This window comes from Bison bison, unplaced genomic scaffold (assembly GCF_000754665.1).
Source record: "Bison bison bison isolate TAMUID 2011002044 unplaced genomic scaffold, Bison_UMD1.0 scf7180017864199, whole genome shotgun sequence".
In the NCBI taxonomy this organism is placed as follows: domain Eukaryota; kingdom Metazoa; phylum Chordata; class Mammalia; order Artiodactyla; family Bovidae; genus Bison; species Bison bison.
Genome location: NW_011494771.1, coordinates 1,159,976 through 1,184,285, shown reverse-complemented (window position 1 = coordinate 1,184,285; position 24,310 = coordinate 1,159,976). Strand labels below are relative to the sequence as shown.

The 24,310-nt window shown below is 45.8% G+C and overlaps 1 protein-coding gene across 2 annotated transcripts in view; it reads right to left on the bottom strand.

Annotated features, from left to right (window-relative positions):
- Positions 1-24,310, bottom strand: part of ASAP1 (ArfGAP with SH3 domain, ankyrin repeat and PH domain 1) — a 340,720-nt gene that overhangs the window by 298,569 nt on the left and 17,841 nt on the right. For both annotated transcript variants that reach the window (XM_010844319.1, XM_010844320.1), the window contains exon 2: positions 10,283-10,368. In XM_010844319.1, the coding sequence (XP_010842621.1) occupies positions 10,283-10,291 (9 nt within the window). In that variant the 5' untranslated portion in view covers positions 10,292-10,368. The remainder of the gene's footprint in view (positions 1-10,282; positions 10,369-24,310) is intronic.

Here is a 24,310-nt window from a genome sequence, read left to right as displayed (position 1 = left end):
TGGAGGGGGACTTTCCTGGAAGTCCAGTGGTTAAGACTCCATGCTTCCAGAGTAGGGGGCATAGGTTCAATCCCTGGTTGGGGAACTAAGATCCCATATCCCACAAGATGTGTGGTGCAGTCAAAAAAAAAGAAAAAAAAAAGAACCTCCTTGAGGGTCTGAGTCTATACATTCGGGGGTGGAGTCAAGGGGATCTTTAATATTACAGAGTTCTGAACAGGACCCAGACTCAGGAGCCCCAAGCTAAAGCACTTGTTGTTCAGTCACTAAGTCGTGTCCAACTCTTTCCAACCCCATGGACTGCAGCACGCCAGGCTCCCCTGTCCTTCACTATCTCCCAGAGTTTGCTCAAACTCACATTCATTGAGTCGGTGATGCCATCCAGCCATCTTGTCCTCTGTCACCCCATTCTCCTCCTGCCCTCAATCTTTCCCAGCATCAGGGTCTTTTCTAGTAAGTCGGCTCTTCACATCAGCAGCCAAAGTATTGGAGCTTCAGCTTCAGCATCAGTCCTTTCAGTGAATATTCAGGGTTGATTTCCTGTAGGATTCATCTTATATTATGCTGCTGTTCCCATCTTCTCATCTGGTTTGCAAACTTCTTAAGTGGAGTGACTGTGCCTTACATCTACCGTGAGAATCTAAATCACTTGAGGAATTTTTTTTTTTTTCCAGACTATGGATGCCTGGGACCTACCACACATCAATTAAATCAGCATCTCCAGACATCTTGTGATTTTCCAAAAACTCTCAGAACGGACTCTGATGCATTCTTCTACACTGACACCTCCTGCTCTGTGGCTAACAGTGCTTCAGAGAGAGGCTCAGTTTTTGCTGAGTGACTCACAGAATCAAGTCCTTTGCATAAGACATTCAAAAGGGAAAATCTGCAGTGTTTTACTTGTTACTTATTCTAAATATTTTTCTGTGGCTATTTTTTACATAATTTAGATCACATGATCAATAATAACAATTAGCACCTCATACATGCCAGGTGCCAATCGTTTGTTTCCCATGTATTATTATCCCATTTAATTCTCAATCTTATGTCTAAAGAAGGTACTGTTATTATCTCCATTTTACACATGAGGAAACTGAGGCACAGGGAAATTCAGCCACTTCCTCAAAAATAAAATTTTCTTTTATTTACATGGTATTTACACCATGAGCATTCTCATAACCTTTAAAAAGTGATCATTATCGTCTTCTTAATGGCTATATCACTGTTTTTCATTGTTTTACCCTATTATTTTTTTCTTAATCATTTTGCCCTAATTAACTCATTTCTCACTGTAAGGCAGGTCTTTGTCTTGTTTGCCACTGTTTACCATTTTAATGGCTTCCCTGACGGCTCAGTGGTAAAGAATCCAATTGCCAGTGCAGGAGATGCAGGTTTGATCTCTGGGTTGGAAAGATCTCCTGGAGAAGGAAACGGCAACCTACTCCAGTACTCTTGCCGGGGGAATCCCATGGACAGAGGAGCCTGGCGGGCTACAGTCCATGGGGTCATGAAAGAGTCAGACATTTTAAACTATACTGCAGTGGATATTTTTGTGCTGAAGGTATTTTCTATATTTCACAAAACTTTCCTTAGGAAAGATTATGGAAAGAATGTTCTGACGGTAAATGGCATTAAACACTGAACAAAAGTCTTTATTAAGGCGATTGTGCTGAATGAGCTGGGTCAAGGCCCTCCTCTCCGGAGACGTGTTACATGCCTGACCTAACTCCTACCAGCTCGCACCAAACACTTACTGCGGGCCAGGGGCTTGTGAACGCTCTACAGATCTCATCCACCTGGTCCTCACAAGACCCTGGAGGGAGGTACAGTGAAACGCCTGAGGCAGAGAAACGCCAAGAAATGAATCCAGGCTCACAGGACCAGCCAAAGCAAAGCCAGGACAGGAATCCACAGCTCCTACCCCCAGGCTGGGCCTCGCAGGCAAGGCAGGTGCTCAACGACCACCCGAGAAACTACAACTAACAAGAGTGACGGGAATGAGCCCTGTCCGTCAACTCGACCACACAGGAGACGTCTCACCTCCCAGGTCAAAAATCCACACTCAGTCACTCAGAGCAACACAGGGTTCCTGCCCTAAAGGTGTAGACCCTTCAGATGCAGAGAGAAAGTAGAAAAAAAGAGGCCAATTACCTGGACCAGGACCCACTCGGAACCCTTGTAGCTGCTTTACAATTCAGGGATCCCCAGCCTGATGCTCTCAGGTGGAGCTGATATAATAACAGTAATAAAAGTGTACACTAAATGTAATGTGCTTGAATCATCCCCAAACCATCCCCCACCCCTGCCACGTGGAAAAACTGTCACCTACAAAACCTGTCCCTGGTCCCAAAAATGTTGGGGACTGCCGCATTGTTATATATATATATGTGTGTGTTATGGATTGATATTTGCTAATGTCCCAGACCAGTGAACCAATGGATGTGGGTTTATTTGGAAATAGGATCTTTGGAGATGTAACTAAGATGTATTAATAAATTAAAGATGAAGTCATACTGGAGTACAGCGGGCTCTTATTCCCATACGACTGGTGTCCTTTTAAGAGAGAGGAAGAGAGACACAGAGGGAGAGGTGCATGGAACAACCCAGGCAGAGACGGAAGCAAAGCAGCTGCAAGACAACGAACACCAAAGACTGCCAGCCGAGCCCAGAAGCGAGAAAGAGGCAAGGAAGAAGTCTCCCCCATAGGCTTCAATATCCTGCCAATACCTTGGTTTTGGACTTCTGGCCTCCGGAAGTGTGAGACAATAATACATTTCTACTATTTTTGAGCCACCAAGTCTGTGGGACTTTTGTTATGGCAGCCCTAGGAGATAAATACAATATTTTTTAAAACTTATTCATTTATTTATGGCTGCACTGGGTCTTCCCTGCTGCACATGGGCTTTCTCTACTCATGGTGAGCAGGACTACTCTAGTTGCAGTTCTCATTGAGGTGGCTCTTCTCTGTGTGGAGCACAGGCTCTAGGGCACGCAGCCTCAGTAGTTGTGGCTCACAGGCTCAGTTGCCCTGTGCCATGTGGGATCTTCCCAGACCAGGGACCGAACCGGCGTCCCCTGCATTGGCAGGCAGATTCTTATCCACTGGACCACCATGGAAGTCCAATGAACACAGTATTGCCTGGTCTGTTAACTCCATCAAGACAGAAACTAGGGACTTCTCTGGCAGTCCAGCAGTTAAGATTTCACCGTCCAGGGCTTCCCTGGTGGCTCAGTGGTAAAGAATCCACCTGCCAGTGCATGGGACCTGAGCAACTAAGCCCACGGGCAACAGCTACTGAATCCGTGCTCTAGAGCTGGGGAGCTGCAACCACAGAAGCCTTATGTCCCAGGGCCCGAGCCCCATAACAAGAGAGGCCACTACAGTGAGAAGCCCGCGCACCGCAACTAGAGCAGCCCCCACAACTAGAGAAAAACTCTCGCAGCAACAAAGACCTAGCACAGCCCAAAATGAAAATTAATACACAAAGTTACTTTTTAAAAATAAAGACGTCACCTTCCAATGCAGAGGGTGTGGGTTCGATCCCTGGTCAGGGAGTTAAGATCCCACGTGCCTCATGGCCAAAAAACCAAAAGCACAAAACAAGCAATACCGTGACAAAGTCAATAAAGATTTTTTAAAGTTTTTTTGATGGTCGACATCAAAGAATCTTTTTTTTAAAAAGCTATACTTTGTTCATCTTGGAACCCCAAACATGGAAACCGTCCCCAGCTAGAAGGTACTCAGAAAGTGTTTGTTGAGGGAGCAAGAGAAAAAATTAATAAAGTATAAACTCAGGAGGAGGAGGAACTAAGTCTTTTATCTCTACGAACACATCAAAGCAAATGAGGTACTCAATAAATGTTTGAAGAATGAATAAGTGTCTTTAAATAAATAAATGATAAGCCCAGGAAGGCTCAGCAATGAGTCCTACTCATCTATTTCCCCAGGACTCGGCATAGAGTGTGGAACACAGCAGCTCCTTAATAAATTTTGGAGGGAAGGAAAGAAAAAAAATGAAGAGAACGATGGGAGCAAAGGAAAGCAGACCAGGATCATAATTTCCCAACTCTGGGTCCAGGTAGGAATTTCCTTCCTGCATGCATCTAACTGAGGAATGGCCAAGGTCATGAAATAAGCAGTTGGATTTTAAACAGCTTCAATTATATAGAAAGGGCTTTCACAGTCCTTTGAATATAATTCACCTCCCCCTCCTTGAATATATTTTTTCTAAACACTTGAATATTGTTATTCTAAAACACATTGCTTTGTCTCTCACATGAACTTGAACATTGTTTTTCTGAAACGCGCTTCCTTTTCTTTCACATCCAGAAATCATAAGGCTTCCCAACCCTTCCAACAATGTCAGAAATGCACCTCTGAGTTGAGAGGTCAGCGCTTCTGCGTTCAGCTCTGAGGACACATTTCCCGTCTCTGTGCTGGATTCAGCCTGACCCCTGCCCTGCGGCCAAAAAGGGACATCAGCTGGGCTCAGGGAAATTCAATTCAGGCTGACAGCCCGCGGCCTGAGAAGGACAGGGTGTCTGCCTCGACCTGTGCAAAGGCAAAGGCGGGGAGGGAGAGACACAGAGGTTTCTCCTGGGCTTGGCTTGGAAGGGTCTAATGTTAGGTCAGTTCATTTCTACACGTGGAGAAAAGTCCTGAAAATAAGGCCAAGTGATTCCCACTGCCGGCTCAGAATTCAATTACATGGTCATTTGCTACTCCGCCCTCCTGTGCTATTTGGGGTGAAAAACAGGAACATCTTGTTCTTTATTCCTCTGGACTTGACTTTTCCCAGGGATGACAACTGCTCAGATGTGGAGCATGATTTTATTCATTCATTCCTTCATTTATTTTTTTTTAATTATTTATATATTTGGGTACACTGGGTCTCAGCTGCGGCCAGTAGGATGTAGTTTCCTGACCAGGGATGGACCCCAGACCCCCTGTATTGGAAGTGCGCAGTTTTAGTCACTGGATCCCCAGGGAAGTTTCACTTCATTTATTTTTTATTCTATATGAATATACATAATATATAAGAGGCCCTTGGACTCATGTCCCAGTACATATAGAGAAACTCTGCATGTGTGCATGCTAAGTCGCTTCAGTCATCTCTGAATGAATCATCTTTGTGACCCTGTGGGCTGTAGGCCACCAGGCTCCTCTGTCCACGGGATTCTCCAGGTAAGAATACTGGAGTTGGTAGCCGTGCCCTCCTATAGGGGATTTTTCCGACCCAGAGATCGAACCTACAGCTCCTGCACTGCAGGTAGATTTTTTTTTTACCACTGAGTCACTGGGGAAGCCCACAGAGAATCTCTGCTCCTGGGCATTTTCCCTCTGTATACTGAACTCCAGAGCTCCAGCACTTGTCTGCTCCATGAGACGCCATGTGTAGGTCAACGACTGTCACAGTGACAAACAAGGAAAAGAAAGGCTGACCCCTTCTCAGAGCCAGTTAGCAGGAAAGGCAAAGAACTGCTTGATGTGTTTTGATGTAGCCCCGACTTGGTCAGCTTAAGCACGGACATGGGGACTTTCCACCCTATCAAAACAGTCAGTTGAGATGGAGATCACTGCTATTTTATCAGACACAGGACTGTGTGGTTGGATTAGTTTATGTGACCTTCCTGTGGCCCCAAGGCATCCCACGCTGAGCCTAAGCCAGTGGCTGTCCATCTGAATGATTTTTTAAAAATATTTATTTATTTAGGCTGCGCCAGTGCTTAGCTGTGGCACGCAGGATCTAGCTCCCGGACTAGGGATGGAACCTGGGCCCCTGCACTGGGAGCACGGAGTCTTAGCTACTGGACCACCAGGGAAGTTCCAATCTGTGTAATGTTCATCTTTCCTTTTCCTCTAGACAGAAAGCCCCATGAGCATAGGGCTGAGTTATACTGCTGCTTACACTGAGCACAGTTCCTGGCACCTAAGTAATAAGAATCTATATATGTTATATGAAGGAGCCAACAAACAAATAAATGAAAAGAAGTAACGGTGTTGAGCTTTACGTTATTGTTAAAAAAGAGCGGTGGTTTGGAATCAGGTGGGGTATTGCTTCACTCACGGTCTATCACTTATCTGCTCCATGAGATGTTGATTGAAATATACAACAAATGCATAAAATGGTCTATGTCATAAAAGTACCAGTCGAAGAATTTTGACACCCATGTAATCAGCACCCAGAGCACTCGCAGAATCTCAGAAGCTGCCTCATGCTCCCTACAGGTCACTCACTCTTCACCGACCCACTCAAAGGTGAACTCTGTCCTGCAAGATGCATGCATCTGCCATGGTATTATCCTCCCTGACTCTTATCTTCACACTGGGAATGTGAGTAATACTTACCATGCCATGAGTATAACATTTCATATATGTATGTGCAATACTTGGCAGCAACAGTCACTGTGTTAATAGTAGTAATAGTAGTAGTAACAGGACCAGTGACAGCAGATGTGATAGGAGAAGCCGTAGTTGCAAGAATAGAAGCAGCAGCAATGGTAACAACAGACATAGTAATAGTGGTAACAGAGGTAGTATTATTAAGAGTAGAAGCAGCAGTAATAGTAACAGCCAACACTCGTACAACACATGATGTTCTAGATACTGGTCCAAGTGCTGTACCTTAACTCATCTACTGCTCAAAGCAATCCTTATAAACACAGATAAAATACGATTTTACAGATAAAGAAACTGAACTTAGAGGCACAGAAGATAAATACAGATAAAAGCACAGCAGTTAAGGAGCTTTCCCAAGGTCTCAGAGAATGTCCTAAATCCAGGATTTTAATACCAGCAGTCTGGCCACAGAGTCTATCTTCTCAATAGCACTCTTTTTAATAAATACTTGCATAGCAAAGAAAGATCTGTCCTCTAATATCTGTTCTCTTCCTTTGGTCTCATAATAATCTTCAATTTTGGTAAGCAGGTAGTCTTGCAGAAGAAAGATCACATTTCCCAGCCTTCCTTTCAGTTAAGTATAGCTGAAGGACTAAATTCTGGCCAACAGAATATAAGTAGAAGCAGTAGGTGTGATACCCAGAAGCATCCTTAAAAGAAGAGGCCTGCCTGCCCACTTCAGTATTCTTACCTGGGAAATCCCATGGACAGAGGAGTCTGGCAGGCTGCAATCCATGGGGTCGCAAGACATGACTTAGAGACTAAACACCAACATGGGTTTGTCAGTTTCTGTTATGTGAGTACTCTAAGAAGCTAAATAATTAAAAAGCATTATTTGTGATTAAAAAAAAAAAAGGCCTGCCTTTCTCCTTCCCTTCTTCCTGTTGGTAGATGTTATGGCTGGCACAGAAGCAGTCAAAATGGGCCATGAGGTGACCTTGGGGGGAATGGAGGCCCCCCAATGGTGGCAGAAAAACAAGAAAGGAAAAGTCTGGGCCTTTCACAGGTTGCTGTAGCAGCCCTGTAACTGAGCTTTTAGGTAAGAAATAAATATACTTCTATTTTCTATTTAAGCCAATGTTCTTTTAGATTTTATGTCATTCATAACAAAACCTAATCTTAAATAACGCACTCTTATAACAATTATAATTAATACTGAAACTGAAGAAGACTCTGCAGGATGTTCCCAGGGACAGACACACACACACACACACACACACAACCATGTTCCCTACCACTTGTTTCTATAAAGGCTTTAGCCTCCAAGGCCTTCCCCAAGATTCAAAGAGCAAATTTAATCAGGAAAATGGGAATATGCACAAAGAAAGCAGTGAAGTAAGACAAAATAATAATAATCTAGCCATAAGACAAAGTCAAGATCTTTAGTTCCTCCTCAAGGGCTACAGGTAACATCCTGAGCCACACCTTTGAGTTGTTTTGCAGATACTGAAACCCTCACCAGGTGGAAGACGTTAACTGCATGCTGACCACTAACATGTGTACCCCAGACTGGGGCTGGAAGCAAAAGGTTGATAGATGAGATTCCCAAAACACCACCCTGTTACCTCACCAGCAGCCAATCAGAGAACCACGCACAAACTGATCACACACCCCGTGACCCTCTCCCTCACGAGTTCAGATCTCAAGCCCATTCTCCTTGCTTGGTGCCCTGCAATAAAAGCTGGACTTCCCTTCGCCGCAACCTGGTGTCAACAGATTAACTTTGCTGTGTGTTGGGTGAGCAGACTCAGGTTTGATTTGGTAATTAAATCACCTAAACAGATACCTACAAAACTAATGTCACTTTCGTGTTGGATTCTTGATTTATAAAACAAAACAGAATAAAACATCATTCTATAATAGTCAAACTATGAAAATCAGCAGGCAAAGTCTCATTTATCCTAGAAGATGGTAACAGCAGTCCCCATTACTTCGTGTCTGGGTCACATGAAAGCCTCTTAAGTTGGCCTCCCTGCCTCCAGCCTCTAACTTCTCCTCCACACTCAGGGCACTCTTGTCTAATTATCCTTAAATATGACTTCCATCTTAAAAACTGGAATAATTACAATGCTCTATGCCCTTACGTTATATGAGATACTTTCTTGTAGACCTTTTTTCCTAATCTCACAAAAACCCGAAACATACATATTATTACCCAGATTTCATAGATAAGAAAAAAGAACAGAGAAAGTTCGTGACTTGCTTAAGATCACAGCAAGATGGGGGCAGAGCAAGGATTCAACCACCTGTCCAACACCCATAGTCTTTCCACCACTAGGCTGATTTCTGGGATACGCCAATCATAGCAGGTGGACCCCATGTTGATCCACCCTGGCAACCTGAAGATTCTTGGACTCTTTCAGTTTTCTCTGCTTATTCTTCATGGCTCTTCACAGACTGTCTAGTCCAATTTTTTTTATCATCCACCAACACAAACCTCCACCCACTGAAGTCAGACGCCTTAAGATTCTACCATGTGCCTCTATGCCAGGTCCCAGTAGACCCAGCTGAAAAACAGGGCAAATCATACCTCTACAAGAGGCACACTGCAAGAGGAAAAAGACAAGAGACTTGGAATCAGGAAAATTGGTTTCAAATCCAACCAGAAAGGATATGGTATACATACACAATGGAATATTCAGTTCGGTTCAGTCGCTCAGTCATGTCCGACTCTTTGAGACCCCATGAACTGCAGCACGCCAGGCCTCCCTGTCCATCACCAACTCCCAGAGCTCACTCAAACTCAGGTCCATCGAGTCGGTGATGCCATCCAGCCATCTCATCCTCTGTCGTCCCCTTCTCCTCCTGCCCCCATCCCTCCCAGCATCAGAGTCTTTTCCAATGAGTCATTAGAAAGAAAGAAAGAAAGTGAAGTCGCTCAGTCATGTCCGACTCTTTGCAACCCCATGGACTGTAGCCCACCAGGCTCCTCCCTCCATGAGATTCTCTAGGCAAGAATACTGGAGTGGGGTGCCATTTTCCTTCTCCAGGGGATCTTCCCGACCCAGGGATCGAACCCGGGTCTCCCGCATTCCAGGCAGATGCTTTAACCTCTGAGCCTCGGCCACAAAAAGGAACGAAATTGAGTCATCAGCTGAGATGTCAATGGACCTAGAGTCTGTCATACAGAGTAAAGTCAATCAGAAAGAGGAAAAATATCATATATTAACACATATATGTGGAATCTAGAAAAATGGACTTATTTCCGGGACAGAGAAGAGACATGTGGACACGGAAAGGAGGGAGTGGGGGGTCGGAGGCGGGGCGAGGAGCGGGGGACAAACTGAGAGCAGCACTGGCAGATATGCGTTACAATATGCAAAACAGAGAGCTAGTGGGACCTGCTGCACGGCACCGAGAGCTCAGCTCAGTGCTCCGAGATGACCTAGCAGGGTTGGAGGGAGTGCCGAGAGGGAGGGGATACACGTATACATAGAAGTGATTCACTTCGTTGTACAACAGAAACTAACACAACATTGTAAAGCAATTATACTCCAATTAAAAAAGAAAAATCCAGTCAGGCAAGTTGTCTCTCTGTGAAGTGAATGTGGTAAACCCTTCCTGGTAGGATTATCAGGTGGACTGAATGAAATAGTATCTTTAAAGAGCCACTCGGCTACACCAGCACTTATTACTGTTGACAGTGCTGTTCTGTTATCATTCCTGACTTCATTCAGGTGCCACACCACCTTTCCCACTGCACACAGGAGACACATCAAAAAGCCTGCAGTTCTACAAATGCCAAAGATCTGGTCGCCACTAACATCCACGCTCGTGGTGTCTCTTGCAGCTTCCAGGGCTTGAGTCTGGTCAAATTCTGCATTTCAACCTCCCAAAAGCATCCCTCCACATTTCCCAGGCTGGGCTCTTTGGACCACTCACCGATTCCATAGCGAATCTCTTGATGAAAAACTGGAGAGCCTGGAGGCTGAAGATCTCATGTCTCAGCCGTCACATCAGAAAATTACCTGGATGAGGGGGACGAGAACAAAGGAGACAAGAGTCATACAGCAGGGCTTAGACAGAAGACACTGTCTCAGACCAACACGTGATTTCATCTGGAGGCCAGCACCCTTGTTAGGAATATTCCCACTCCACAGTGGCCATCCAGGAATGGGAAGGAAGACAGCTGGGAAACCACTGTTTCAGCAATCCACTTTGGGGCTGACATCTCCATCAGTAAATGTGCGCAAGTGCTCTGGAATCCTTCTTGCATTCTATTTCTAGCTCTACGTTGGAGAGCAATTTACAAGTCATTAACATCTCCAGACCTGGGCTCCGAAACATGAAATTAAATTGTGCTGACAGGTACAGCAGACAGACAGACAGACAGCCACAGCTGTGTGCCCATGGGGAAGTAGAAAAGTTCCCCCAGCCAAGGCAATCAACCCCAAGAAGAAGGTAGATATATACACGAATCTCTATATTTCAGGACAACCCCTCTGAACCGGAGACAGGATTTTAATTAATCCATGCATACCAAAGCTTAATTAATTGCTGAGTGCACAGAGCACAGGAAGTCTGGGATTAAAAGTGTTACATAAGGGAACAGCTTCAATATTTTTGGAATGGAGGGGAAACAGAGGTGGGGGGTGTGAAAACAAGAGAAGTCAAAGGACCTGCTTGATTCTTCTCCAGTGATCCCTAGTTCAGAGTGGTAACTTCATCTGGGGCCAGAAACCCAGGGACACACTGGAAGCAGCATCTCCATTACTCCTATATCCAACCCAGCCCTAAGTCACGTGTCTCTTCCTAGGTATATTCTCGGCCTGTGCCTCTCCGTCTCCACCCGCACAGCCCTGGACCAGACTCCATCATTCTCAACCTGGGCGACTGCACCTACAACTACCTACAACTCGTCTCCCCTCGTCACCATTTCTCCTTCTGAAATCTGATCCCCTACACTAAAGCCAGGACAATCTTTTCCTTTTTATGTTTTACTGTGCAGAATTTTATACAGACAGAACAGTAGAGATCCCCACTGCCCAGCCCCAATCACCATCGACGTATAATCAATCCTACTCCATCCACACTCTAACCCCTCCGCTCTCCACACTGTTATTTAGAAGCAAGCTCTAGACATCTTATTTCAGTCATTAACATTACAGCATGTTTGCTATATAAGGTCTTTTACAAAAATATAACAGCAATACCTTTACCACACCTAAAAAGATGATAATTCCTTGATACCACCCAATAGTCTCATAAATGTTTAATATGTTTTTTAACAACAACAGCAAAAAATCCCAGATCCGAATACAACTGGCTAATACCAGGAGCACTAGTGGTAAAGAACCTCCTTGCTAATGCAGGAGACTCTGGAGAAGCAGATTTGATCCGTGGGTAGGGAAGATCCCCTGGAGGAGGGCATGGCAACCCACTCCATTATTCTTGCCTGGAGAATCCCACGGGCAGAGGAGCCTGGTGGGCTACAGGCCATAGGCTTGCAAAGAGTTGGACACGACTGAAGCAACTTAACACAATATTCAAAATAATTTAAAACACAAATCTGATCATGTCATCTCTTCATCTACAGCTTAACATTCTTCAATGGCTTCTCAGTGCTTCCAGATAAAAATCAATCGACAGGAACTCCCCTGGTGGTCCAGTGTTAAGAATCTGTACTTCCACTGCAGGGAGCATGGGTTCTATACCTGGTTGGGAAACTAAGATCCCACATGACATGTGGTACAGCCAAAATTGTTTTAAAATAAATAAAAGCAAAAAGAGCTCCCTAAAATAATTTTAAAAATATATATATATATCATTTAACATACTCAGACTTCTACCCACCTCCTCCCTGACCTCACCTTGTCCACCCAGGCAGCTGGCGCACTGCTGTAACCACCCAACCTTCTTTCAAATCCTACAACTTGCCACAGTCCTCCAACCTCAGGTCTTTTGTGCCTGCTGTTCCCTCTGCCTGTAAGGCTTCCTCATTGACTATGCCTAGTTAACTCCTGTACTTCTTTAAATCTTACTTCCTCAGGCAAACTCTTCCTACTCCTCTAGATTAGATCACAGAATTTATCTCAGTTATTAACTCTACGTTATTCACATGAGAACTGATTAACATCTGCTTTGATAGCAAGTCATGTGAGTACACAAAGATAATGTTTGGATTTTCTGGTTGTATCGCCAGACCACACAGTGGTGTCCAGCACAGTATTAACAAATATTTGTTGGATAAATGATCAAACCACGTTCTTCAACTCTAGATGCCAACGGTGATTGACTTCCTGAACTTTGAGTCATACATTTAAATTAGATGGGAATTGATAGTCTTATCCTAAAATTAATATGGAAAAGCAACAAACTCAGGAAAGCCAAAACCATCTGGAGGACTCACATTTCCCAATTTCAAAGTGTCCTACAGGACTCCCCTGGTGGTCCAGTGGTTAAGAATCCCCCTGCCAACGCAGGGGACATGGGTTCGATCCCTGGTCCAGGAAGATTACACGTGCTGTAGGGCAAATAAACCCGTGAGCCACAACTACTGAGCTCACAAGAGTCTGTATTCTGCAACAAGAGAATCCACCGCAATGAGAAGCCCAAGCACCAAAACAGAGAGTGGACCCCGCTATGAAACTAGAAAAAGTCCATGTGCATCAACAAAGACCTAGCACAGTCCAAAATAAGGAATTAAATAAAACCTACTACAAAGCGGCAAAGCGGGAATAATTAAGGCAGTGAGGTACAGGCATAGCATAAACATATACTGCCCTCCAGAATCACAGGGCATGATCTTCCATAACATTCACCTCCCGACCACAACTTAACATGCTATATGTACATGAAAAACAAGACCCTGTACTGGCATAAATGATCAGAGCCTCTCCCAGCCCACCTCTTGTCTTACCTTTCCTTTGCTTTCCTTGCTCCACTCAAGCAAACAATTAAGGCAGTGTCTAGGCTGGATCATTTCTCCTATTCTTCACTCTCAATCTGAATTTCAATTATACATCCCTGCCCTTCAGCATGTGACTCTGCAGTCCTTCCCACCGTGGTGGTTGGTGGTTCTTGTTGTTCTTTCTCACTGGATTCTAGACTGGCCCGCTGATGACTCATTTACAACAGAATTCGGACGGAAGCGACAATGTACTGCTCCCAAGTCTATCCCTTCCCTCTGCGATGCGCCACGAGGGGAGGTGGTTTCACTAGTCCTTTTCAACTGCTGCCTTTCAGTCTTGACCCTGCAGGGAACCCAATCTGAAGTCCAGCCTGAGCTAGCCAAGCCCAGCCTAGATCAGCCAGATCACAACCGACCCACAGACCCACGAGTGTGAAAATAAACACTGGCTGTCAAGCAAGTCACTGCAATTCTGAGGTTTTTGTTATTCAGCAAAACCTGACTGATACACATGGGAACACTAATTCATGGACACCAGTGAATATCAATATGACTGGAAAAAAAAGACAGCCTTGCACACAGACAGCACAGGTGTGATAACAATCAGCAAAGCCACCTCTTGAAGAAAACACACCTGCTTGGTGCCAATTTGACCCTGACAACAATCCTGCTGGGCAGACATCAGACCAGCTTTACAGACGGAAACACAGAGGCTCAGAGATATGCAACAGTATGTCCAGGACAGTGTGTTGGCAGAACTGGGATTCCAACCCAGGTTGTTGTCTGACTCACAAAGTCTAATCAGACTTTTTCTCCTTAAAAGAACTCAAAGATGCTCAGAGACCACTGTCACATGAGTCGCTGGTCCACCAATCCACCTCTGTCCTTGTCCCACTTTCTTGAATGTGTCTTCACAAAGGGCTGCAGGGACAGAGTGAAGGGTCACTGGAATTAAACTTAAATGCCTTGAGTCCCAAGCCAGCTAGGCCCCAAAACAGAGCCTTGTCCTGGTCAGTGAGCTTCTTTGGCTGTCGGGTCCCTTGTTTGTGAAATGAGGTCACTCTCCTAGCCTGGTTCAGCAGTAAAGAATCCACCTGCAATGCAGGAGACACAAGAGATGTGGGTTTGATACCTGGGTCAGGAAGATCCCCTGGAGGACGGCATACTCCAGTATTCTTGCCTGCAGAATGCCCTGGACAGAGGAGCCTGGTGGGCTACAGTCCATAGGGTCGCAAAGAGTCAGACACGACTGAAGCGCCTTAGCACTCACATGCATCCTGGCCTGACCTACGTCACTAGACTGGCATGAACCCCCAGAGAGATGGTGTGTGAAACTGCTTTGACACCAAAGTCAGTTCCCATCCTGCTTCCTCGACTCTGAGCTCACTCGAATTAGGTTAGCATCTACGTATAGGTCAGTGTCACACTCACGCTGCTCTGAAACCATTTATGCTTTGAGACTGATTGTTTCTTCAAACAGAGATTATTTCTTTCCAGTTATAAAGTAATCCAAGTCCATCATGAAAAATAATAAGGCATGAAAATAAAATATTTCAGTATCCCAACACCTAGAGAGAAAGAATATTTTTAAGGCTGTTTCCTTTCTGGGACTGGTTTTTGTAAGTCAAATAACTAGGGAAATATCAGCAACTTTAAAAAAAAATCCATATTCATTCATTCAAGGAATATTTGTTTTGGACCTACCACTCTTTGGCAGGGAAGACAAAGCCAAAAATAAAAAAATTCATAATCTCAAGGAACTAACATTCATTCATTTTTTTTTTTTTGGCCACAATGAAGAGCTTGCAAGATCTTAGTTCCATAACCAGGGACTGAACTTGGGCCATGGCAGGGAAAGCACTGAGTCCTAATCCCTGACCTGCTGGAGAATCCCTACCCCCTCTTTTATTTTTCATCTAATCACAAATACTTTTTGATCCAGAATTCTGACTCCATTCAAAGACTGGTGCTCACTTTTTTTTCTTTTCTTTTTTTATTGACATTCTTTTTTTTTTTAACTCCACAAATAAATGGAGCACCAACTATATGCTGGGCACTTGCTAGTAATAATAATAATGGCAATTTCCTTGCTAGACCTTGTACTCTAACAGTTTGGTTTATAACTAAAAGTTGGCCCCTTAGAACAAGCGCATCTGGATTAGAACTCAGATTGTGCCTCTGTTATTTATTCTTTCATACTTCAGTTTCTTCATCTTTAAAACTGGGATAATTGAAGTTCAAGCACCACGCCAAACAGTAACTGGTAGTAGCGGTAGTAATAGTATCATCTTGTTTAATTCACACAACCATCCTACAAGAATCTGAAACTCACAGGTTAGGGAACTTTACATGAGGTCAGGCGCTTACTACTTCCGCACCTGGAGCCCAAGTCCACTGGGGACCCCATGAGAGATGAGAACACACCTCAAAATTGCCTCCCAGGGGTAAGGAAGCTGAGATATTTATGCATAAACTCCATGCCTCCCTGGCCGAGTACAGCCAGGGAATGGCCTCAGAGAGAGATGGAAGCCGTTCCATGGAACAGGCACTGTCTGCAAGACCTTCCAGGGTGCACTCAAGGACACAGGCTGGGAACACACAGCATCCGTAAGTAGATGCTCGATACATACGCACCAGAGAAGTGAATGAATGTGTGTTATCAACCCCCTTGCTCTTCTCCATAACCTCTCATTTCCCCCTGCCACCAGTGAAGAAAGATTTAGAGCAAGTACCTGCCAGAGTGAACCAGAATTCATTACCATCAAGCATCTTAATTTTTATCCACCCACATTTCTGCTTTTTCCATTGAAATTCTATTTTGTGTCCCACAGTATGTCATTCCAGACAGCGATTACTGCACGCCAGGCAGAAACAGGGACATAAGTCATTGGGCACCTCAGCCCTTCTTTACTGCCAATCTCCAAATAGGTGTTGAGTTTTATTCAACAGAAGTGACTTCACCGATGAGGAGATTCATATCCTTTTACGGAGGATGTTGTGAACTGGAGTCGCCTGCAGCTGACTACAGTTTGGACAGTTTTCTTTGTTCCCATAACATCCAGCAAACACTTTTCCTATTTACTGATGAGACTCTTTCCTGTTTTGTAGAAATCATAGTTAGAAAACCAGGAACAGAAAGGAAATAGCCTGAGTACATATTTCTACCAATCTTCCTCTTATCTACTGGAAGCCTAGCTTGTCTATCCCCACTCAAAATGCCTTCTCCTTCAAGCAGCTTTCTCCAGAAAAGGGAACCCTCCTACACTGTTGGTGGGCATGCAAATTGGTACAGTCACTATGGAGAACACTGAGGAGGTTCCTTAAAAAACTAAAAATAGAGCTACTGTCTGAACCAGCACTCCCACTCCTGGGCATATACCTGGGGAAAACCATAGTTCAAAAAGATACGTGCACCCCAATGTTCAAAGCAGCACTGTTTACAATAGCCAGGACATGGAAGCAGCCTAAATGTCCATCAACAGAGGAATGGATAAAGAAGATGTGGTACATATATACAATGGAATATTACTCAGCCATAAAAAAGAAAGAAAGAATGATGCTATCTGCAGAACACAGATGGACCTAGAGATTGTCATACTGAGAGAAGTCAGTCAGACAGAGCAAGGCAACTATCATATGATATCAGTTGTAGTGGAATCTAAAAAAACAAAAGGGTAAAATGAACTTATCCACAAAACAGAAACAGAATCACAGATGTAGAAAACAAACTTATGGTTACCAGGGCTTAACAGGGTAGGGAGGGGTAAACTGAGAGATTGGGATGGACATATACACAAGACTATAAATAAGACAGATAACTAAGAACTGAAGGTATAGCACAGGGAAATCTACTGAGTACACTGTCTGGCTGGATTATAAACTCATGATGACTGTGTTCATGTCTTAGACCATGTTTCTGGGTGGGCTGCACACTAGGCCACAGTCAGGAGGCCAGGTTGGGTAGTCTGAGACCGCAGTCAAGTGGGTGCCGGGGGACAGGGATACAGAGGACAGAATAAACTCTCACAAGTGACCTAATCTGGGTGTGAACAAAATGTAGGACCTGCCTCACAAACAATGAGCAAGTGCCTACTGCATGCCATGTCCCATTGGCAAGAGCTTCCTGTAAATGACAGTCACCTGTTGGAAAATCCCTCCATTCAATTACTGAAAAAATGTTTGTTAAGCTAAGTGCCAAGGATGTAATAATGGTCAGCAAAGGTGGCACAGTGGTAAAGAATCCACCTACCAATGCAGGAGACAAAAGAGATGAGGGTACGATCCCTAAGTCGGGATGATCTCCTGAAGGAGGAAATGCCAACCCACTCAAGTATTCTTGCCTGGAAAAGTCCATGGACAGAGAAGCCTAGTGGGCTATAAAGTCCATGGGGTTGCAAAACAGTTGGGCATGACTGAGCAACTGAGCACGCGCGTGCACACACACACACACACGCACATACACACACACACACACAGCAAAATAGACCCAGGCTCTGCTTAGAGCCCGTGGTTAAGAGAATCAGACCTTAACCAAACTACCTCCTGAGCAATGAGAAAAAGTGCTGGGTGCCATAGGATCCTATGCACTGCAGGTGAATAATAACTTCTCAGAATCTTAAAATGTTGCATCCTGAGAATTGTGTGAACCTTAACATACGTGAATGCCAGGGAAACAAGCTCAGGGAGCTGAGAAGAGAACCACCGAGTAAGCTTCAGAACTGTGTGCAGGGGGCCTCATTCACCACAGTGCCTGCTCCCCACACAACGCAGAAGCAGGTCCAACTCAGTCTGTGCCACCTCAAAATTTACACATTTCCTGGGGTCCCCTGGGAAGAACTGCAAGCGTGGTGTGTGAAATCTGCGGGTGCCTAGGGTCTGTTGTGCTACCAACTGTTTTAACAGTATGATGCAGGTCCCTGCAAACAATTGCGTGTTTACCATCAGCAAGCACACTGAGCGCAGAGCCATCTGTGTGGCTGCCCCCCGGGCTCGCTGCGTAGGAGAAGGAGCGGCAGGCAGCCCTGTGCTGGGGGAATTTCCCAAGCGCTGGAAAGAGGACAGTCTTTGGAGTAGGAAAGCTTCCATTGCAGCACTGATTCTCCCCGCTAACTGCTGTGCGACCCCAGGCCATGAGCTTCACTTCAGTGAGACTGTTTCTTCTTCTGGAAAATGCGGATGGCAGAAGACACTGATGGTGCCCTATACACTGCGAGGGTGCCCACAAGTCCATGAATGTCCAAGTGCATCCTACGGCAAGCAGCACTGGGACCTCCTGCCAGAGAATGTGCTCTCAGTAGAAAAAGCTGGACACTGGGAAAGACTGAAGGCAGGAAGAGAAGGGGACGACAGAGGATGAGATGGTTGGATGGCAATTCCGACTCGATGGACGTGAGTTTGAGCAAACTTCAGGAGATGCTGGAGGACATGGAAGCCCGGCATGCTGCAATCCACAGGGTCACAAAGAGTCAGACATGAGTGAGCAACTGGACAAGTGCCAGAGAACTAATACTCTTCAGATGTGGCCATCACACAAAGATGTAAGCAGATGTATGATGGATAAACTCCCCTCCAGTGACAACCCACAAGTAGAAAGGACGTCAGCAGCCCAGGGTCCCGACTTGCTGGCTTCTCAGCAAGGCCAGTGCCGTAGACGTGGCTCCTGCAGCTGGTCATCCTGCTGCAGGGGACAGTCAGGGGGGCCACGACCAAGGCCTGGGCTCTGTCCTGCCCAAGGAAAAGGGAATTGGGATGGAAAGGACTTTGCGTGGAAAGGTATTCATCCCCCTGCAGGAAGCCCCCACTGCCCAGTGCCCACAGGGCACCATGAAGGGCTTGCGTGGGCACCAGGCACTCTTCCACCTTCACTTGTGCTCACGCTTCACCAGTTTCCCGCAGTGAGAAGCACAGCTGCGATATGAGCCCCATCTTCGAGAGGAGACAACAGCTTTGACAGGTTAAATAATAACTGAAAAAATAATAACAACAGCTAGCATAATGCAGGAGACGTGGGTTCAATCCCTGGGTCAGGAAGATCTCCTGGAGGTGGAAAAGGCAATCAACTCCAGTATTCTTGCCTGGGAAATCCCCTGGGCAGAGAAGGCTGGAGGGCTACAGTCCATAGGATCACAAAGAGTTCGACACAACTGCACATACAAGAAAGGGAAAAAAGACTGGATACATTTTTTTATTATTATTTTATGTGGTTAAAAAAAAACACATGACATAGAATTTACCACTTTAGCCATCTTCAAGTACATAGTTCAGCAGTGTTAAGTATATTCACATTGCTATAACAGCAGATCTCCAGAACTATCTCATTCTATAAAAATGAAACTACACGATTTATCAATAACTCCGCATACCCCCTCCCTCCAGCCCTGGGCAACCACCATTCTACTTTCTATGAATCTGACTACTGTAGATACCTCACGTGAGTGGAACCATACAGCATTTGTCTTTTTGGGACTGGTTTATTTCACTTAGCATGACGTCCTCAAGATTCATCCATGTCACAGCATGTATCAGAATTTTCTTCCTTTTTAAGGTTCGATAATATTCCATTATATGTACATATGACATTTTGTTTATCCATTCAGCTATTGACGGCTGAATAAGGGTGAATAAGGCTGCCGTGAATATGGATGTTCAAGCATCTCTTTGGGACCTCAATTCTTTTGGATATATATATATATACACCCAGAGGTGGATCTGCTGGGTCATACAGTAATTCTAGTTTTAATTTTTGAAGAACTGCCACGCTGTTTTCCACAGAGACTGCACCATCTTACAAACCCACCAACAGTGCACAAGGGTTCCAATTTCTAGGACTAGATACACAGTTGAAGAGTAAATGAGCGATACGTTTAATAAATGAATAATATGCGTGTGTGCTCAGTCACTCAGTCATGTCCGACTCCTTGTGACCGCATGGACTGGAGCCTGCCAGGCTCCTCTGTCCATGAGATTTCCCAGGTGAGAATACTGGAGTGGGGTGTCATTTCCTTCTCCAGGGCATCTTCCTGACCCAGGGATCAAGCCTGTGCCTCCTGCATTGGCAGGTGAATTCTTCACCACTGGAAAACCAAATGAATAATAGACATAGCATAATAACACAATACCTTTAAAAAAATCTTTCAGCAGTGCCGCACGGCACGTGGCATCTTAGTTCCCTGACCAGGGATCAAACCCACACCCACTGCATTAGCAGCACGTAATCTTAACCACTGGACCCCAGGGAAGTCCCAATAATACAATGAAGTGAAGTGAAGTTAAAGTCGCTCAGTCGTGGCTGACTCTTTGCACCCCATGGACTATACAGTCCATGGAATCCTCCAGGCCAGAATACTGGAGTGGGTAGCCTTTCTAGGGGATCTTCCCGACCCAGGGATCGAACCCAAGTCTCCTGCATTGCAGGTGGATTCTTAACCATCTGAGCCACAAGGGAAGCCCTCAATAATACAATACTTTTCTAAAATTTATTCACTTATTTTACTTCTGGCTGTGCTGCATCTTCACTGCTACACAGGCTTTTCTCTAGCTTCATTGAGCGGGGGCTACACCCCTGGGCTCCAGAACACAGCCTCAGTAGTTGTGGTACACGGGTTGAGACATTCTGTGGCATGTGGGATTTTCCCGGATTAGGAATTGAACTTGTGTCTCCTGTATTGGCAAACAGATTCTTTAGCACTGAGCCACCAGGGAAGCCTAACACAATACTGCAGGTACATACTGGAAACCTCCCAATCCAAAGGCTAACATTGCTCCCATGATTATGTTCAATATGAGAAGTTCCTCTGGGACAGGAACCATGACTTAAATTCTCCTCTAAATCTCTGATCTTGACCCCTAAAGCCATTGTCCAGGGGCTGACATGCAGCAGGCATATGGCGGCTGCTGCTGCTGCTGCTGCTGCTAAGTCGCTTCAGTCCAACTCTGTGCAACCCTATAGACGGCAGCCCACCAGGCTCCTCCATCCCTGGGATTCTCCAGGCAAGAACACTGGAGTGGGTTGCCATTTCCTTCTCCAATGCATGAAAGTGAAAAGTGAAAGTGAAGTTGCTCAGTTGTGTCCGACTTCTAGCAACACCATGGACTGCAGCCTACCAGGCTCCTCCATCCATGGGATTTTCCAGGCAAGAGTACTGGAGTGGGGTGCCATTGCCTTCCCCTAGGCATATGGCAGTATTTGCTGAATGGTGACAGAGGGGCAGATTCAATCAAGGAATGCTTCCAGGAAGGAGATGGCATTGCAAGAGACAAAGGACAGTCTGGCAGAGAAAAGGATGAGCAGGGGTGACTGCAAAGAGAGGCCTGGCTGATTGATTTCATCTCATTCTTGAAGGCAGATGTGATTTGTGTCTAAGACTCAGTAATGCTGTCAAGACAGGATAACACAATATGCTTCATAGGTGCTCAGTGACACCTGTTGACCGAACACATGGTCAGAATAAGAGTGAAATAATCAGGAGAAGCATCAGAAAGACTTCTGTATGAGCTGCCAGAATGAGAAACTAGGGGTTCCCTTAAACTACAGGGAAGTATTCATGTGACCAACACCAGCTTTCCCTGCCACTCCACCACCTCCAGTCGAACAGGAAGCCCGAGAAGAAACTACCTCCCAGCCCAACCCTGAGGAAGCCTCGTGACCAAGAAAACCCCAATCCTCAAACTTCTGTCTGGAAATCCATCTTAGGAATTTTACTGCCTGTAAACCTAGAAGGATCAGCCAATGTCTCTAAGACTTCATTTCAAAATGAAGTTTCTCCAGAGTCAAGACTCTTTCCTTCTCCTGAGGATGTAAGTCTTCTCTATTTCATAGCTATTTGCCTCTGAGGTATGGCAAGTGACATAGCAGGATGCTGCATCTGGATGCAACTGACTCACGGCAGGCTTGAGTCCACTCCCCGAGCCCCTGAGGTCCCCACCAGTGGAGTCACCGAATCCAGGATGCCTGCCAGACTGGAAGGCCCTGGGAAAATCACCCAGGCAGGCACAACAGAGCTGTGAGCAAAGAGTCCCACCTCTACCATTACTCTCCCAGAGAAGACTTCGGGGAAACCAGGAGACCCTGTGGCTAGCACAGTGTCTGGCTTAGTCAATGTTCACTGAATGAATGAATGACCACCTAAACAAACACCCTCACACCAAGACTTGGAAGCACACTCTAATTTCCCACCAGAGTACAGCTGCCAACCGGTCAACATCAGCTAAAAGTGTCATGGAGTCCTGCAAGCCTCCTGCTTTGTCTCTGTCTCAAACATAACTCAGCTTCTCTGGTGGCTCAGTGGTAAAGACTCTGCCTGATGATGCAGAAGACGTGGGTTCGATCCCTGGGTCGGGGAAGATCCCCTAGAGAACGAAAAGGCACTCCAATATTCTTGAAAGAAGATCAAACTAGTCAATCCTAAAGGAAATCCTGAATATTCATAGGAAGGCCTGATGCTGAAGCTTCAATACTTTGTCCACTTGATGTGAAGAGCCAACTCATTGAAAAAGATCCTGATGCTGGGAAAGATTGAAGGCAATAGGCGAAGGGGGTGGCAGAGGATGAGATGGTTAGATAGCATCACTGACTCAGTGGACATGAATTTGAACAAACTCCAGGAGACAGGGAAGGACAGGGAAGCCTGACATGCTACAATCCATGGAGTTGCAAAGAGTCAGAAATGACTTAGCAACTGAACAATACAATTCTTGCCTCCAGTATTCTTGCCTGGGAAATCCCATGGACAGCAGAGTCTGGCTGGGGCTACTGGCCATGGGGTCGCAAAAGAGTCAGACACGACTTTAGGGACTAAACAACAATAAACGTAGGTCACCCTTAAGCATCATCTTCTGGGGCCTTGTGTGAACTCAACTTCTCTTAGAATCAAGGCTCCTCACCTTCCCCAACTCCCTTAAATGACAAAGAACCATGAGGACCTGAGTCTGAGGCGGGAATATTTGCAGCCCAAAGTAGCTGGGGATTTGGGCCCTTCTACCTGCTTTGGAGATAAAACCCTCTAATGGAAAGTCCATTGGCTCCTCAAAGCCTCAGAAGCAAAATGAGAAGGATAAGGCCCAGGTCTCAAAACAATTGTGTTTCCCAGGAACCAGGGAGACGGAACAGAAAGAATATCAGACGTTTCTCACTCTGGCGACATGGCAGCTGAGTGGACATGGGCACCCTTCCCCCTTGTCACACCGAAAATCTTGAGTGAGTGTGACTCCAATGGTTTAAAAGTTATAACCAACAAGGAGAGAGAGAAGAAAAGGGACGACAGGCCGTGAATGAAGGCCATACTCCAGGACACATCCATGCCCAGCTGCACACACACACACACACACACACACACACAGACACACACACACACACAGACACACACACACACACACGCTGGCCTGCAACCGAGGAATGCGTGTAGGCTGACCTGTGCGGGCACAACAGGCCGCAGGGCGGACCCAGATACCATCCGGGGCCTCACAAAGGACTCGGTGTGCTGGGCCACAGGACGTTCCAGCAGCAGCCTGTTTCCTCTGTGGAAGCTGTCCTCCTGGCCCACTCTGATACAAGAGATGGGCGGAAGGATCAGCTCCCCCTCACAGCACCGGGATTGTTGTGGAAAGCAGGCTTCTGAATCATGTAAGCCTGGAGGGCCCACGTGTGCAGAAGCCACACCTAGACTGATTTCTTGAGACAGAAAACTCAACACCTACTGGCTTTAAAAAAAAAAAGGGAAGTGGGAGATGCTGCGCTGACCAAACTGAGAAGTCCAGGAATGGCTGTAACTTCAGGCATGGCTAGATCCAGGGGCTCATGTGTGGTCAGGGCAAGGCTGGTCTCCATCTGCTGGTTCTGCCTTCCTGGAAGGGTGATGGGGGGTATTTCAGGCAGCTCTGCCCCCAGGGGGCCACTGGCCTTCAGGTCTATGTGCAGTCAGAGCTCAGCAACCCCTGCAGAAGGCCAGATCTCTTTCCCCATGGTTCTAATAAAAGTCTCAGGGTTGACTCTGACTGTGTATGCAGGCCTGAACTCGGCCCTGTGGCTAGGGGCTGGGAGACTCCACCGGCCGGGGGGTGGT